Source organism: Protopterus annectens, chromosome 4.part0 (genome assembly GCF_019279795.1).
Source record: "Protopterus annectens isolate FY-2018-M chromosome 4.part0, PAN1.0, whole genome shotgun sequence".
Lineage (NCBI taxonomy): Eukaryota > Metazoa > Chordata > Ceratodontiformes > Protopteridae > Protopterus > Protopterus annectens.
The window spans coordinates 944,157,439-944,174,010 of NC_056733.1; the positions used below are offsets into that span (position 1 = coordinate 944,157,439).

General features: G+C 44.1%; 1 protein-coding gene across 4 annotated transcripts in view; it reads right to left on the bottom strand.

Moving 5' to 3' along the window:
* MPHOSPH9 (M-phase phosphoprotein 9) overlaps positions 1-16,572 on the bottom strand; it is a 2,191,511-nt gene that overhangs the window by 299,556 nt on the left and 1,875,383 nt on the right. For all 4 annotated transcript variants that reach the window (XM_044068924.1, XM_044068922.1, XM_044068923.1 and 1 more), the window contains one exon: positions 12,219-12,380. In XM_044068924.1, the coding sequence (XP_043924859.1) occupies positions 12,219-12,380 (162 nt within the window). The remainder of the gene's footprint in view (positions 1-12,218; positions 12,381-16,572) is intronic.

The following is a 16,572-nucleotide window of genomic DNA, read 5'->3' on the forward strand; positions in this document are numbered from 1 at the left end:
GGATTGGGGAAGAAAGCAGGCAGATGAATGGCTTGATTTAAAGAAACCCTAGATACCACCTTTGGCATAAAGGTAGGGTTGGTCCTTAATGAGACCCTGTCTCTGTGAAAAATAATAAAGGGTGGTATTGCCATTAGGGCCTGTAGCTCCGAAACCCTTCTTGCTGAGGTAATTGCCAATAGGAAAGCTGTCTTCCATGAGAGAAATAGCAAGTCAACTGAAGCTGCTGGCTCAAATGGAGGTAGGGTCAGTTTTTCTAAGACAAAATTGAGGTCCCAGGCTGGCACTGGGGCCTTTCTTGGTGGTTTAATGTTCTTGATTCCCCTGAGGAATTGCCTTAGTAAGGGGTGAGAAAAAACAGGAGGATCAGTGTTGTATCTAGCTGAAATAGCAGATGCATGTATCTTTATGGAGGAATATGAGAGGCCGTTCTTTAGCATATCTGCCAAATATTCCAAGATGAGTGGGATGTTCAACAATGATGCATCATGTCCCTTGCTGGTATTCCAAATGCTGAATCTTTTCCACTTTGCTGAGTAAACCTTTCTGGTGGATGGTCTTCGAGCCTCTGTTAGTATCCGCTGAACTTCCTTGGAGAGATATAAACTGGAGTTATTTATGGGATCTCCCAGGCTGTTAGCTGCAGTGTCTGAAGATTTGGATGCAGTGTTTCAAAATTGTGTTGAGTCAAAAGTAGAGGCCACTGGGGAAGGGCCCACCTCCTGGTGTGACATATGCTCCGTAGTAGTGGGTACCAGTGTTGTCTTGGCCAGTCTGGAGCTATTATGATTCCCTTGGGTTTCTCTGCTTTGATCTTTAGTAATACTGAGGTCATCAGTGGCAGAGGTGGGAATGCATAGATTGCTAGGGAGTTCCAGTTGAATGAGAGAGCATCTATTTTCCAAGCTTTTGGATGGTATGTCCTTGTGCAGAATTTTGGTAGAAGATGGTTGAGGTGAGAGGCAAATAGGTCCACTTCTGGCTTGCCCCATGTCGAAGTGAGTTGTCTGAAGGCCTTCGGATGTAACCTCCACTCGTGTGGATCTGTGAAATTCCTGCTTAGACTGTCCGCCAACACATTGTCTTTTCCTGGAACAAACTGGGATCGCAACTGGATATTTAGGCTCAGTGATTTCTCCCAAAGCTGCATTGTCAGTCTGCAAAGGGGGTAAGAGTGGGTGCCCCCTTGCTTGTTTATGTACCACATCACAGTGGTGTTGTCTGTCCGTATCATTAAATGGCCTTGCTGGAGTTGGTGTTGAAAAACCTCGATGGCATGCATTACTGCCAGCATTTCCTTTTGGTTTATATGCAGATGTGTTTCCTTTGGAGACCATTATCCTTGTATACACCTGCCTTCCATGTGCGCCCCCCATCCAAGGTCTGAGGCGTCTGTAGTCATGGTCAGTGTTATCTGTGGTTTTTTGAATGACATACCTGTGTTTGCCTGGCTCACCGAGGCCCACCATAGGAATTCCTTTTGTAGGCATGGAATGAGTGGTATGATTGCCTCCAAGTTGCTGCTGTGTTGAGACCAAATGCTTTTTAGGTACCATTGAAGCTTTCTCATGTGTAGTCTTGCTAATGGAACCAGGAGAATGCAGGATGCCATGTAACCCAGGGCCTGTAGGAATCTCCTTGCAGTCATCTGGGTGAGTTTTGCTAAACCTTTGAAGTAATGAGTTAACTTCTCTTGCTTGTCTTCTGTCAGGTAAGCCATCTGAGAGGCTGTGTCTAGTTTGGCTCCTAAGAAGATTATTTGCTGGGATGGCTGCAGTCTTGACTTTTGGAAGTTGACTGTGTATCCCAGAGCTTGAAGTAATCGTATGACGTAATCCAAGTTTTTTGTCAACATCAATTTGTCGTCCGCTTGTATGAGGCAGTCGTCCAGGTACGGGTAAATTTGTATTGCCTGGAGCCTGCAATGAGCAATTACTGAAGCCAGGCATTTTGTAAATACTCTGGGCGCAGTAGATAAGCCAAATGGCAATGCTGAGAAATGATAATGCTCTGGCCCTGCAAGAAATCTGAGGTATCTTCTGCAGCTGTGTCTGATAGGGACATGCAGGTATGCCTCCTTGAGGTCCAGAGTAATCAGCCACGACCCCTTGCCCAGCATGGGAAGGAGTTGCTGTAGAGTCAGCATTTTGAACTTTGGTACTATGAGAAAGGTGTTTAATGCGGACAAGTCCAGTATTGGTCTCCATTGAGATTCTTTTCTTGGAACAAGGAACAGTCTTGAGTAAAACCCCTGGCCTTGTTCTTGTTGTGGAACTCTTTCTATTGCTTTCATCCGAGTCAGCAGAGTGATTTGCTTGATAGCCTCTGCCCTCTGATTTTGTGGCAGGTTTGGCATGCCTTGTTTTCTTGGTAAGGTATGAAAATGAAACCTGTACCCTCGGTCTATAATGTCCAAAATCCATTTGTCCTTTGTCAGTCTTTGCCAGTTTTCTGCAAACAGAGATAATTTCCTGCCCAAGGGAGCTTCTAGTTGTTCCCTGGTAGGCGGTAGTAGAGGAAAGTCATTGAGATTGTGGTTGTGGGGCAGGTGAAGCCCCTGCGTCACTTCTTTGGTTTCCTGGCTGCCATTGTCGTCCCCTGTAAGGGCCTCTGTATTGGCCTCTTCCTCGGCCACGTCTGTTCTTACCCCTTTGAAACTTTTCTGGATTAGGAAAGGACCAGTTTTTTGAAGGCCAATTCCTACTGAATCTGGGGGGTTGAACCTGGAGGAAATCCTTCACAGTCTGAACTGATTTTGCTTTTTCTTCGATGGTCTTTAACACTTCCTTAGCATTTGTACCAAAAAGCTTGTTCTTTTCCAAAGGTGCATCCAGAAGTTTTGCTTTTACATGATCTGGTAGAGGTTGATCTTTTAACCAAGCATGTCTACGAATGACTGCCCCTGTCATAGCTGCCCTACATGAAGCTTCCAGTGCATCATATCCACACTGCAGGAAGTGATTTCTTACTTGCTGAGTGCTATGTACAACTTCCTGCAAAGTCTTCCTGTCTAAAGGATCAGGAGTGGCTAAAGTTTTTTGTAAATCTTCTAACAGATAATCCTGATATTGCAACATGTGGAAAAGGCAATTTAAGGCTCTCATAGATAAGGTAGTGGATGTGTAAACCTTTTTACCCCATCTCTCTAATGACCTGGCTTCCCTGTTGGAGGGCAAAGGATTTTTAGAGGTGGAGGCTGAAACTCCTTTAGGCCCCTGAGAAATAGTTTCCAAATCAGCAGTGTGGGCCCTGAATAAATGGGAATGAGTTTCAGGGACCCTGTAATACCTGTCTGGCTTGGCTGGAGCAGGGGGAAGAGAATCAGGGGTAGCACTAGAGTCAGAGTATAAATCATCCAGAACATCAAGTACAGGAGGAATAGCTAAGGGCCCGTGCTGAGGCTTCTTAAGGAAAGTCCTAAGGCGTTTCCTAGAATCAGAATATTCCTGACCTTGCCACTTGAAATGTTCCCTCATGGTATGCAGAACTTCCCCAAAAGAAATATCCTCAGGAGGGGAGGCCGAGGGGATGGAATCTTCTGCATCCGAGTCCTCATAGTTCTGGAAGAGCTCTTCCTGGCTATCAGAGTGGACAGAGCCCTCAGAATCATCATCTGAAGGAGTAGGGTCAGAGGGTTCAACCTGGGGCCTTTTATCAGGAGGAGGCTGGGATGCTCTCTCAGGATGGGCCTGTGAACCCCTAATCATGGAAATCAAATCAGCAGCCATGGACATAATTTGTGTCTCCGGAGTCGGCTGAGGTAAGGATTTAGAAGTAATATGCTTTGTTTTGCTGGCTGCCTTAGCCCTAGTGTAGGCCTTAATAGACATGGCCATAGGGGGCCTGGCAGCTCCACGTGCAGGAGTGACCTTGTCTACAGCAATGGTCTCGGGCATTTCCTCGGTTTCGGTATCCGGAGGAAAATCTATAACTGGCGTCGGAGTAATGTCTGGAATCGGAGTCGTCGGTAATGCGGTGTCTTCGGTTCGGAGCGGTGGAGAGACCGTCTCAGAGGGAACCGGAGCACTCGCGCTAGGTTTTGGCGTGGAGTCGGTGGTAGACGCGGGCCGAGGATGTCGGTCCCGGTCTTTTCGCTTTTTGGGCGTTTGCGATGTCGGAAGATCCGACGGCATGGTGTAAGCAAAATTATCACCGAAAAAATCTTCAGCGAACTCCGCCCGGCGCCTGAGAGTGCGCTTGTTGAAGCGAGCACAGGCTACACAGGCCGAGACGTCGTGGTCTGGGCCCAGGCAAGGGAGACAGTAAGAGTGGAAATCCTTATGAGGTATTTGTTTACCACAAGAAAGACAATTGTTAACTTTTTCAGTAATTTCTGACATCGGCTGAGGCAAGAAAAGGTCCCCAACGGGTACTTAGCTTTTTTGATGACTTCGGTATCGTAGAATACAGGAGCTGACCGACCGGCACTTGCGAACTGCTTCTGCTTCGGGCACCGCGGCAAGAAAGACTGAAGAAAATGGCGTCGGCTGATGCTTATGTACTCCAGCCGCTTTGACGTCGGAGAGAAATGCGACATCAGCCGACGTCGGACCCAGACTTTGGAATCCGGCCGACCGAGGGCTGCCTGAGGCAGGACAACCCACATGTTATGACTGCAGTTGCATTCTTGAAGGACATCTGTACTATGTCCTTCAAGGATGCATCTGCAGTCATAACATATGGGTAGAATACCATAGCCAATCTGGGGGAGGAGGTACTAAGAAAGGGATGGTGTAGTTAAGATCCCCTGCAGGACTGCAGTAGCAAACCCTGCTCTGGATCTAGAGTATAAAGGTAGATTGTAATGCTTGGCAAATGTATGCACGGAGCTCCAAGTAGCAGCTTCTAAAATGTCCTTGGTAGCCACCCCTCGTAGGAAGGCTGTAGTGGTGGCCATGGCCCTTGTGGAGTGAGGCCTGATGTTTTCAGGAACTGTCTTTCCATGAAAGGAGTAGCAAAATCGAATGCAATTTCCTATCCATTTTGAAATTGTCTGTTTTGAAATTGCTCTTCCTTGCACCCCAGTTGCATATGCTACAAAAAGTTGGTCAGTTTTTCTGCTAGATTTGTTCTGTCCAAGTAGTAGCGTAGTTGTCTGTGTATATCCAGGGTGTGCAAAAGTTTTTCCCCTCTATTCTGTGGATTAGGGAAGAAAGTAGGCAAGTGAATAGCTTGGTTCAAGGATACCCTAGATACCACCTTTGGCATAAAAGTAGGATTGGTTCTTAGTGAAACCCTGTCCTGGTGGAAAATAAGAAAAGGCTGCACTGCCATTAATGCTTGTAACTCAGATACTCTTCTTGCTGAAGTGATTGCCAGAAGGAATGCAGTTTTCCAAGATAGAAACTGTAGATCCGCTGATGCTGCTGGTTCAAAAGGAGGAAGTGTCAGTTTCTCCAGCAGAAAGTTGAGATCCCAGGCAGGTAGAGGGGGTCTTCTTGGAGGTTTAATATTTATGATCCCTCTCAGGAATTGTCTGAGGAGAGGGTGCGAGAAGATAGGTGGATCCACATTGTATTCTGCTGAAATTGCTGAAGCATGAATCTTAATGGAAGAATAGGACAGGCCATTGTGGAACAATTCCGCTAAGTATTCTAGGATATTTGTTATGTTTGCCACTGTGACATCTGAGCCTTTTGATGTGCTCGAAATGAGAAATCTCTTCCATTTAGCTGAGTATGTCTTCCTTGTGGAAGGCCTGCGAGCCTCCAGGATAATGTCCTTCACCCTCTGAGATAAAACAGTTTGATTGGGATTTAAGGAATTTTCCGGGCAGTTAGCTGCAATGTTTTCAAGTTGGGATGCAGGGTCTTGAAATTGTTCTGCGTTAGAAGAAGAGGCCATAGGGGGGGGAGGCCATGATTTTGCCTGAGACATGCTTCTCAATAATGGATACCAGTGTTGCCTTGGCCAGTCTGGAGTTATTAGTATCACTTTTGGCTGTTCCTCCCTGATCTTCAGTAGTACCTTGTACATCAATGGGAGAGGTGGGAAGCCATATACTGTTAGGGCTTTCCAGCTGAAAGAGAGAGAGTCCACCCTCCAAGCTTGTGGGTGGCATGTCCTTGAGCAGAATGTCTTCAGTTGATGGTTGAGTGGGGAGGCGAACAGATCTATCTCCGGCATTCCCCATGTCTTTGCTATGAGTTGGAAGATGTCTGGATGCAGCATCCATTCGTGTGCATCCATGGTAGTTCTGCTTAAGCTGTCCGCCAGTGCATTTTCTTTCCCTGGCACGAATTGGGACTGTAGTTGGATATTGAGATTCAGGCATAGTTCCTACAGATTCATAGCCATCCGGCATAGAGGGTAAGAATGTGTGCCTCCCTGCTTGTTTATGTACCACATGACCATGGTGTTGTCTGTCCTTATTAACAGGTGTCCTTGTTGGAGGAAGGGTTTGAATGCCTCGATTGCATGCCTCACTGCCAGCATTTCCTTTTGGTTTATGTGCATGCTTAGCTGTCCTTGAGGCCATAGGCCTTGGATACATTTGCCCTCCATGTGTGCTCCCCATCCTCGGTCCGAGGCGTCCGTGGTGATGGTCTGCTTTGTTTTTGGTTTGTTGAAAGGCAACCCTCTGTTGGACTGGCAGGCCTGAGCCCACCACAGGAATTCCTTTTGAAGGCATGGAATGATTGGTATCATGGTTTCTAAACTGTGACTGTGTTGAGACCATACACTCCTTAGGTACCATTGTAATTTTCTCATATGCAGCCTGGCATGCGGTATTAGAATTATGCAGGATGCCATGTAACCCAGGGCCTGCAGGATTTTCCTTGCAGTAAGCTGAGTTTGTCTTGTCAAAATCATGAAGTAATCTGGAAGTTGTTTTTGTTTTTCTTCTGTGAGAAAAGCCATTTGGGTGGTTGTGTCCAGATCTGCACCCAAAAAGGTTATCTCTTGGGATGGTACTAGTCTTGACTTTTGGATGTTGACTGTGTATCCCAAGGTCTGTAGCAGATGTATGGCATAGGCCAAGTCCTTTATCAAATTTTTCTTGTTGTCCGCTTGTATTAGGCAGTCGTCCAGGTATGGGTAAATTTGAATTCCCTGTAGTCTGCAATGTGCAATTATTGATGCCAGGCATTTCGTGAATACTCTGGGCGCAGTAGATAAGCCAAAGGGTAATGCTGAGAATTGATAATGCTCTGATCCTGCAAGAAATCTGAGGTGTCTTCTGCAACTTGGTCGAATAGGGACGTGCAGGTATGCCTCCTTGAGATCTAGAGTCACCAGCCAAGACTCCTTGCCCAACATGGGAAGAAGTTGCTGTAGGGTCAGCATTTTGAATTTTGGCACAATGAGATAAGTGTTCAGTGCGGACAGGTCGAGAATAGGCCTCCATTGGTTTTCTTTTCTTGGTACAAGGAATAGTCTGGAGTAAAATCATTGGCCTTGTTCTGAACATGGTACCTTTTCTATAGCTTTCATCTGAAGTAAATTGCTGATTTGTCTTAAAGCCTCTGCCCTCTGATTTGGTGGAAGGTTTGGCATTCCGCTTCTTTTTGGCAAAGTGTGGAAGTGGAACCTGTATCCTTTGTCTATTATTTGCAGTGTCCATGTATCCTTTGTAATATAATGCCAGTTTTTTGAGAATAAAGCCAGCTTTCCGCCCAAGGGTGCTTCCAGTTGATCCCTGGTAGGCGGAATCAGAGTTAAGTCATTGAGCCTGTCCTGGTGTAGTGGTTGTTGTTGTTGCTGTTGCACTACTCCTCTGGTTGGCAGGCTGCCACTGACGGCCTCTGTAGGAGCCCTTCGATTGACCTCTGCCTCTAGGGCGCCTGTTCCTGCCTCTCTGGGCTCTGTCCGAGTCTGGAAAGGACCAATTCTTAGTAGGCCAGTTTCTGCTGAATCTCGGTGGTTGAACTTGCAGGAAATCTTTAACTGTTTGCACAGATTTTGCCTTTTCTTCAACCTTTTTTAAGATCTCCTGAGCAGAGGAGCCAAATAAATTTTGTTTCTCCATTGGAGCATCCAGGAGTTTAGCTTTGACATGGTCTGGCAAAGATTGCTCCTTCAGCCAGGCATGCCTACGAATAACTGCCCCAGTCATAGCTGATCTAAATGAAGCCTCCAGTGCATCATAGCCACATTTTAAGAAATGATTACTAACCTGTTGTGAGTTGTGTACCAAATCCTGAAGGGATTTATGGTCTAGGGGTTCAGGAGAAGAAAGTTTTTTATTCAGTTCATCTAACAAATACTCTTGGTACTGTATCATATGAAATTGACAGTTTAATGCCCTGACAGAAAGAGTTGCAGAAGTATACACCTTCTTTCCCCATCTCTCTAAAGCTCTAAACTCTCTTTCAGAGGGTAGAGGATTTTTGGCAGTAGCGGCCGCAACCCCTTTAGGGCCCTGAGAAATAGTTTCTGGGTCTGCAGAATGGGCTTTATACAGATGGAAATGAGAATCCGGGACCCTGTAGTATCTGTCAGGTTTGGCAGGGGCCGTAGGAAGAGTATCAGTGGCTGTGCTGACATCATTGTACACATCATCAATTACATTTAGAACAGGAGGTATAGCTAAGGGCCTATGCTGAGGCAAATGCAAAAAGGTCCTTAATCTTTTTCTAGAATCAGAGAAATCCTGACCTTGCCATTGAAAATGCTCTCTCATGGAGTGTAGAGTCTCACCAAAGGAAAACTCTTCAGGAGGGGAGGCCGAAGGGATAGATTCCTCAGCATCTGAATCCTCAAAAGGCGAGTAGGCCCCTTCCTGGTGGTCTGACAACTCAGATCCATCCGTGGAATCATCTGAGGAGTGTGGGTCAGAGGGGTTAGTCCTGGGCCTTTTGTCTGGAGGAGGTTGAGAGGCCCTGTCTGGGTGAGGTTGTGAACCCCTAATTAAGGAAATAAGGTCCGCAGCAAGGCTGAGGATCTGTGAACTAGAGGAAGGCCTCTGGGAGGTAGATTTGGCAGGCAAAGCTTTAGAAAGTTTGGCAGCTTTAGTCCTTGAAAAGGCCTTAATTGACATGGAAGCAGGGGGCCTAGCTGCCCCATGTGCAGGAGTATAAATGTCCAAAGGTATGGTGTCGGACATTTCCTGAACACTGGTTTCGGTAGGAAGTTCTGAAGCCGACTCAGCCGGGGCCTGCCGGGCCTCGGTGGTCAGAAGTATGGTTTCGGAAGAAGGAATCTCCGAGGACTCGGTTTCGGCCGAAACCGAGGCACTCGCGGTAGGCCTAGCCGTGGTTTCAGCCGAAACCGCGGGCTGCGAGTGTCGGTCCTTTTCCTTGCGATTTTTGACCATATGCAAAGTCGGAGTCTCCGACGGCATTTTATAAGCAAAAGCGGCTCCAAAAAATTCCTCTGCAAACTCCGACCGACGTCTAAGAGTTCGTCGGTTGAAGGAAGCACAGGCTAAACAGGCCGATACGTCGTGGTCTGGGCCTAAGCAAGGAAGGCAGTAGGAATGGAAATCCTTATGAGGTATTTGTTTCCCACAAGTTAAACAATTATTTACTTTGTCTGACATCGGCTGAGGCAAGAAAGAGTCCCCAACGGGGTACTTAGCTTTTTCGAAGTCTTCGGTAGCTGAATTCACTGGATCTGACCGACTGGCACTTGCGAACAGCTTCTGCTTCGGGCACCGCGCGGCAAGAAAGACTGAGGAAAATGGCGTCGGCTGATGCTTTTATACCCCAGATGCTCTGACGTCGGGGAAAGTGTGACATCAGCCGAGGCCAGACCCAGACTTTGGAATCCGGCCGACCGAAGGGCTGCCTGAGGCAGGACAACCCATATGTTATGACTGCAGATGCATCCTTGAAGGACATCCTACAGGTGATTACTGCAACAATGAAACACGAATAACATCTGGGCAGCACACTGCTTTTCTTCTTGGAGTTGTAATGAAATATTTCATGTACTGTTTAGCAGATTTTTGCTGGGATTGTTTAAAAAAAATCTACGGAAGGGTTCACAACTTGAGGGGTAACTCCTGTTATATTTAGGAAAGGGAGAATAAAACATCTGTCTGATCCCTTGGATGAGATTCCCCTCATAGAATCTTTTTAAAACTTCAGCAGATGTAGTGTCAAACAGTACTTTGTTCAATGTAACATAAAGAATTTGTGTCTTCACATCCTCAGAAGATTCTAATGTCTAAGCCACGTACTAATTCATAACTGACAAAGTTGCAGCTGCTCAGGACACTGAATCTGCAGCATCATATGAAAATGGTAGAGAGCTTACCAACTTGAATTACACAACAGATCATACTGGTTAAGCAGGATTTAATGGCTGATGACTGTAAATACACAAAGTGCCTTGTTCAAGTCACCAAAAGGTACCGGCAGATATTTTACCATGCAAGTCTGACAGATGACTGTCTTGAAAGCAAGGGTTGCAGAAGTATAAACCTTTTTCTCATACCTGTCTAAGAGACAGGATTACAATCAGTAAGATGTGTAGAACTAGAAACCTTGGCTGGGAGGTTGGCATAATGGTTATGACGTTTACCTTACAAACACAAGGTGCAGGGTTTGATTCCCACATGGGGTAACTGGCTAGGCTTAAAAAGACCCACACGGGCAGTTAGCCTAGTAGTAACCTATGATCCTTTGAAATAATGCATCGACCACAGGATTGAGAAACATTAACCTGTGGGATTGTGGCACTTTAGAAAATCTGTTAGGCTTTTTTGAATGCACAGGACTGACCATCAGGTGTACTACATGCAGCACTAAAGGTGTCCTCCAGAGCACCTGCTACAGGAGGGCTGGCCAAAGGCTTGGGGTCTCTACCTGCAAAAGACTGCAACATTACCTTTCAGTCCCAGAAATGAATTCTTTGTTCCATTGAAGGAGGGCCTTCATTCTACTTATGGTGATGAAGATGACATGCTTCAAATACTTCCTTCAGACTCTGACTCTAGAGTCAGAAGACAACACTTTGGAGGTATGATCCAGACGAGTCTCTTCAATGTCAGACTGGCAGTCGCTATCAGAGGGAGATGGGTTTACATGGGAAGAAGCAGGGGAAGCAGACTGCAAACACTGAAAGGCCTTAAGAAGACCTTTACAAAGGAACATCACTCTTCCTCTTTAGACTCCCTACAAAATGGAGTTGGAGGAGGAGAAGCACCATGCTTTTTGACTTTCCTTTTCAGGAATGCCCAAAGACAAACTTCAGATCATATTGGCTGTACAGTCTTCAATATGGGAGCCCAATACTCCCTCCTTTGCCATCTGGCCCTTTCAATACTTCTAAGCTTGGGTCTGTCTTCTCAATGGCTGATGAACATCCCACACTAGAGGACTTGCTAGACTCTCAGTGTCCCTATGTGCAGCATCAAAGAGGTTGGAAGCGAGAGAGAGATGGTCCGAGAACTCCAAAAAGCCACAATGAAGTCATCCACTGAGGGCCACTGGGTGATACTGTGAAGTAAAAACTGCTTCAGGCACCTCTCTAACCATTTTCTTTTTCTTAGGAGCCAAAAGGGGGATGTCTGAGGTACCAGCACCAGTGTCCATACTCATTTTCACTAGGAACTTTAGCCTTTGGTTCTTCTGATAAATGTTAAGGGAGCCAAGCCTACTTCTGATAGGAATAAAGAAATACTATTATCAGTGGATATGAGATTCCCCTAAACAGAACAAGTAAGCTGTGTGGAAATGTTTTAAGGAATTTGCCTTCTATACAGACACTTTCCTTGTCTCCTTTACATAAAGAACAACTACAACTTTTTCACAAAAATGGAAGGAAAGTCAACAATAGGGTACTTATCCGCCCAAAGGATCAAACAAGCCAATTACAGAACCACTAAAAACACAGCATGTACTGCATCTGCCTGAAATCGTCAATGGCAAGAACATTCTGAATGTTGGCACTTGTACAGCTGAAATTGTACCAGCATGTATCCGTGCACCCTTGGACATATGGAGTGCACAGAAGTTGCCCCAAAGGTTATGTATACTAACCAGACATCCGATCTTTGGCAGGACTACATCCCATAGAGCTATGCACTATTGCAACTGCGATTTAAAGATAAACCACCCCTCAGATGAGATGCTAAACTGAAGCCCCATCTAGCTGAGTTGGTGGTAGCACAGCTAGATTAAAAGATCTAGATCTAGCACTTACAGAAAAAATAAAATCTTCATTGGCTCTTCTCCTTCTCCGTTCACCATTACAGTCATATGCTTTGAACCACACATTATAAAATGCTTTCTTATTGTGATATATCCAAGAAATAACAAAACAGCTCCTACTTGGAGTAGAAGTAGGTGTTCCTTTTCGACTTGTGGGTGGAAGGGAAGATGATCTAGGGCTGTTACAACTGCTGTGTCGCTTAGATTTTACTTCTTTTGACTTCTCTGGAGAATGATTTTGGGAATCAGCAAACCCAACAGTTTGGTGCCGAGTTCTGAAGGCTACAAAACAGAGGAAAAAAGTGGTTACCACAACTTCCAACAAATAATACATCCAACAAACACCTAGACACAGCTTTAAATCAAAACCTGATTTAAGTGCACTGCTCCACGTTTTGGGACAACGAAAGCAAAGACATCGCAGATTTGGGAAAACCTTACTGCAACAACATACCTAATTAATCAGATTTGATAAAAAAATGCAATATCTGCATTATGTTAGTAAAGAATGGCCCCTGAATTTTTCTTCAAGTTGCAACCTCCTGCACTGACTTAAAAAAATAATGAACCAAAGCCACCATCCGATACCTAAATCAGTGAAACTAAAATGCTTCAACAATCATGGCAGCATAAAGAAACCCTTGCTTCCTGAGAAGGCATGTGTGAAACTATGTTACTTCCATGATGATGGCAGCATTAAGAAAACCTTTTTTCCTGAGAAGGCATGCTTGTGAATCAGCTATGGCATGTTGAATACCTCAGTTTAAAAACTAACACATGCAACGCTGAAATACTGAAACTTCAATACAAGTAAATGCACATTTACAAAAAACTCACACATGCAACGCTGAAATACTGAAACTTCAATACAAGTAAATGCACATTTACAAAAAACTCACACATGCAACGCTGAAATACTGAAACTTCAATACAAGTAAATGCACATTTACAAAAAACTCACACATGCAACGCTGAAATACTGAAACTTCAATACAAGTAAATGCACATTTACAAAAAACTCACACATGCAACGCTGAAATACTGAAACTTCAATACAAGTAAATGCACATTTACAAAAACTCACACATGCAACGCTGAAATACTGAAACTTCAATACAAGTAAATGCACATTTACAAAAAACTCACACATGCAACGCTGAAATACTGAAACTTCAATACAAGTCAATGCACATTTACAAAAAACTCACACATGCAACGCTGAAATACTGAAACTTCAATACAAGTAAATGCACATTTACAAAAAACTCACACATGCAACGCTGAAATACTGAAACTTCAATACAAGTAAATGCACATTTACAAAAAACTCACACATGCAACGCTGAAATACTGAAACTTCAATACAAGTAAATGCACATTTACAAAAAACTAACACATGCAACGCTGAAATACTGAAACTTCAATACAAGTAAATGCACATTTACAAAAAACTTACACATGCAACGCTGAAATACTGAAACTTCAATACAAGTAAATGCACATTTACAAAAAACTCACACATGCAACGCTGAAATACTGAAACTTCAATACAAGTAAATGCACATTTACAAAAAACTAACACATGCAACGCTGAAATACTGAAACTTCAATACAAGTAAATGCACATTTACAAAAAACTCACACATGCAACGCTGAAATACTGAAACTTCAATACAAGTAAATGCACATTTACAAAAACTCACACATGCAACGCTGAAATACTGAAACTTCAATACAAGTAAATGCACATTTACAAAACTCACACATGCAACGCTGAAATACTGAAACTTCAATACAAGTAAATGCACATTTACAAAAACTCACACATGCAACGCTGAAATACTGAAACTTCAATACAAGTAAATGCACATTTACAAAAAACTCACACATGCAACGCTGAAATACTGAAACTTCAATACAAGTAAATGCACATTTACAAAAAACTCACACATGCAACGCTGAAATACTGAAACTTCAATACAAGTAAATGCACATTTACAAAAAACTCACACATGCAACGCTGAAATACTGAAACTTCAATACAAGTAAATGCACATTTACAAAAAACTCACACATGCAACGCTGAAATACTGAAACTTCAATACAAGTAAATGCACATTTACAAAAGAAAGGTTTTGTATGATTATTTGCTGCTGCATTAAATCTCTGAAGCTTTTCATATTTTTGTGCGGACAAAAGTGGAAGCTAGTCAACAGTACAAAAAACAAAACATCTAAAACACACTACAATCTCTCCTTTTTTTAAGCAAATTATCATTTCAACATCTAGAGCACAAGTGGAAATGAAAAACAGTGTGACTGATGCATGGAAAGAACAGGGATGTACTTCAAATAAGACTGATATGGTCAGCATTTTTACATAATGTTTTCTTTAAAAAACTGACCAAATTCATCAACATCTAATATGGACAATGGTATAAGCAAAAATAAAGGATAAATATATATCAGCACATCTGTGACAAGGACCTTTTGATGACCTCAGCGTGGCACACTTCAGAATGTTATCTGTCTCATGCCTTTGTAGGTGCCTGTCCGTCTGCCCCCTCACACTGGACTAGGGGGCAGCTCCAGCTCCTGTACTCCCGTTTGACACACAGACACACCCACCCTATAAGATAAAGAACCAAAACAAAAGAAAATTAAACTTTTCCAGCTTAAAGGAAAATCCATTCATGGAAGCTAGATGGTGAGGCTGTAAAGACGGTGGGGGATATAAGAAAAGTAAATACACAATGCGAAAGCCCTCTTAACAGATCAACTGACTGAGTGGGCACATACTGGTTACATTGGACTTTGGTGTCTTTCTAGAGTGGGCAGCAGTTAACAAGTCCAACAAGTAAAAACATTAGCCTCCCTCAGAATCCATGGCCAAATGAAGGCCAACAATTAAGACTCAGAAGTCAAAGTCCGGAAGTACTGAGGCCTCCAGGTCTACAAGTCAGACACAAATGCTTCATAAAATGTGAAGTGAGAAGAAAGTATCTGTGGCACAAACTTCTACAATAGTGATGTCTCTGAAGCAAGAAATGGAAGCATCCACATATAGATTGTTTGTTTTAAAAGAAACACTCTGAAATGCAAGGTTGACTGATGGCAGAAGACAATGCAAAACCAGTTGCATGAAAAGTACAGTTTTGTACCTACCATAAATGTAGATGTTCGAGTGCTAATACAGCTGCAGTAATCACATATGGGTTCTCTGCCGTCAGGCGGTCCCTGGGTCGGCCTTATTCCAAAGTCTAGATCCGGCGTCGGTTGTTGTCGCTTTCTTTCCTGACGTCAGTGAGGCAGGGGTATATAAGACACAGCCGCCGCCATTTTCTTCAGTCTTTCTTGCCCCAGATGTCAGGTGCCCCCATAAGGAAGGCAATACATAAATTATATTTATATACATGAAATGCAATATAATCAAAAATCAGTAGTTGCAAGCAAATATACCATAGAAGGATAACACCATCAGGTTGTATGAAGAGGGGTTAGGCCCTAGGCCTTTACCAAGAGGGGAAGGAGGGAGGGAAAACTGTACTGCAGCTGTATTAGCACTCGAACATCTACATTTATGGTAGGTACAAAACTGTACTATGTTCATCGTGCATACAGCTGCAGTAATCACATATGGGTAGAATCCCAAAGCTACACACAGGGTGGTAGGCACTAGGTGGAACTGGGATGAGCCAGAATGCCCTGCAACACAGCAGTGGCAAAGCCTGCTCTAGTTTTGGAATATAAAGGCAGGTGGTAGTGTTTTGTGAAGGTATGCACAGAACTCCAAGTGGCTGCCTCCAAAATATCTTTGGTAGGAACTCCTCTGAGGAAGGCTGCAGAGGTAGCTGTGGCCCTGGTGGAGTGGGATCTGATGCCTGTAGGGACAGATTTTCCATGATAGGAGTAACAAAACCGTATGCAGTGGGCTGGCTATCCATTTTGAAATTGTCTGTTTGGTAACTGGCTTCCCTTGAGCTCCTACAGCATAGGACACAAAGAGTTGTTCTGATTTCCTGAAAGGCTTTGTTCTATCCAAATAACAACGTAGCTGTCTATGGATGTCTAAGGAGTGTAGGAGCCTTTCCCCTTTGTTTTGAGGATTGGGGTAAAAGGTAGGTAAGTGTATGGCTTGATTTAAAGCTACCCTGGATACCACTTTAGGCATAAATGACGGGTTGGTTCGAAGGGAAACCCTATCCTGATGGAAGATGAGAAAGGGCTGCACAGCCATGAGGGCTTGCAGTTCTGATACTCTACGAGCTGAGGTAATGGCCAGAAGGAAAGCTGTTTTCCAGGACAAGCATTGCAAATCTGTTGAGGCAGCTGGTTCAAAGGGAGGCAATGTTAGTTTTTCTAGAATGTAACTAAGATCCCAGGCTGGTATTGGTTGTTTCCTCGGTGGTCTTATATTCTTAGCCCCTCTGAGGAACTGTCTTAAGAGTGGGTAAGAGAATAAGGGTGGATCCGTG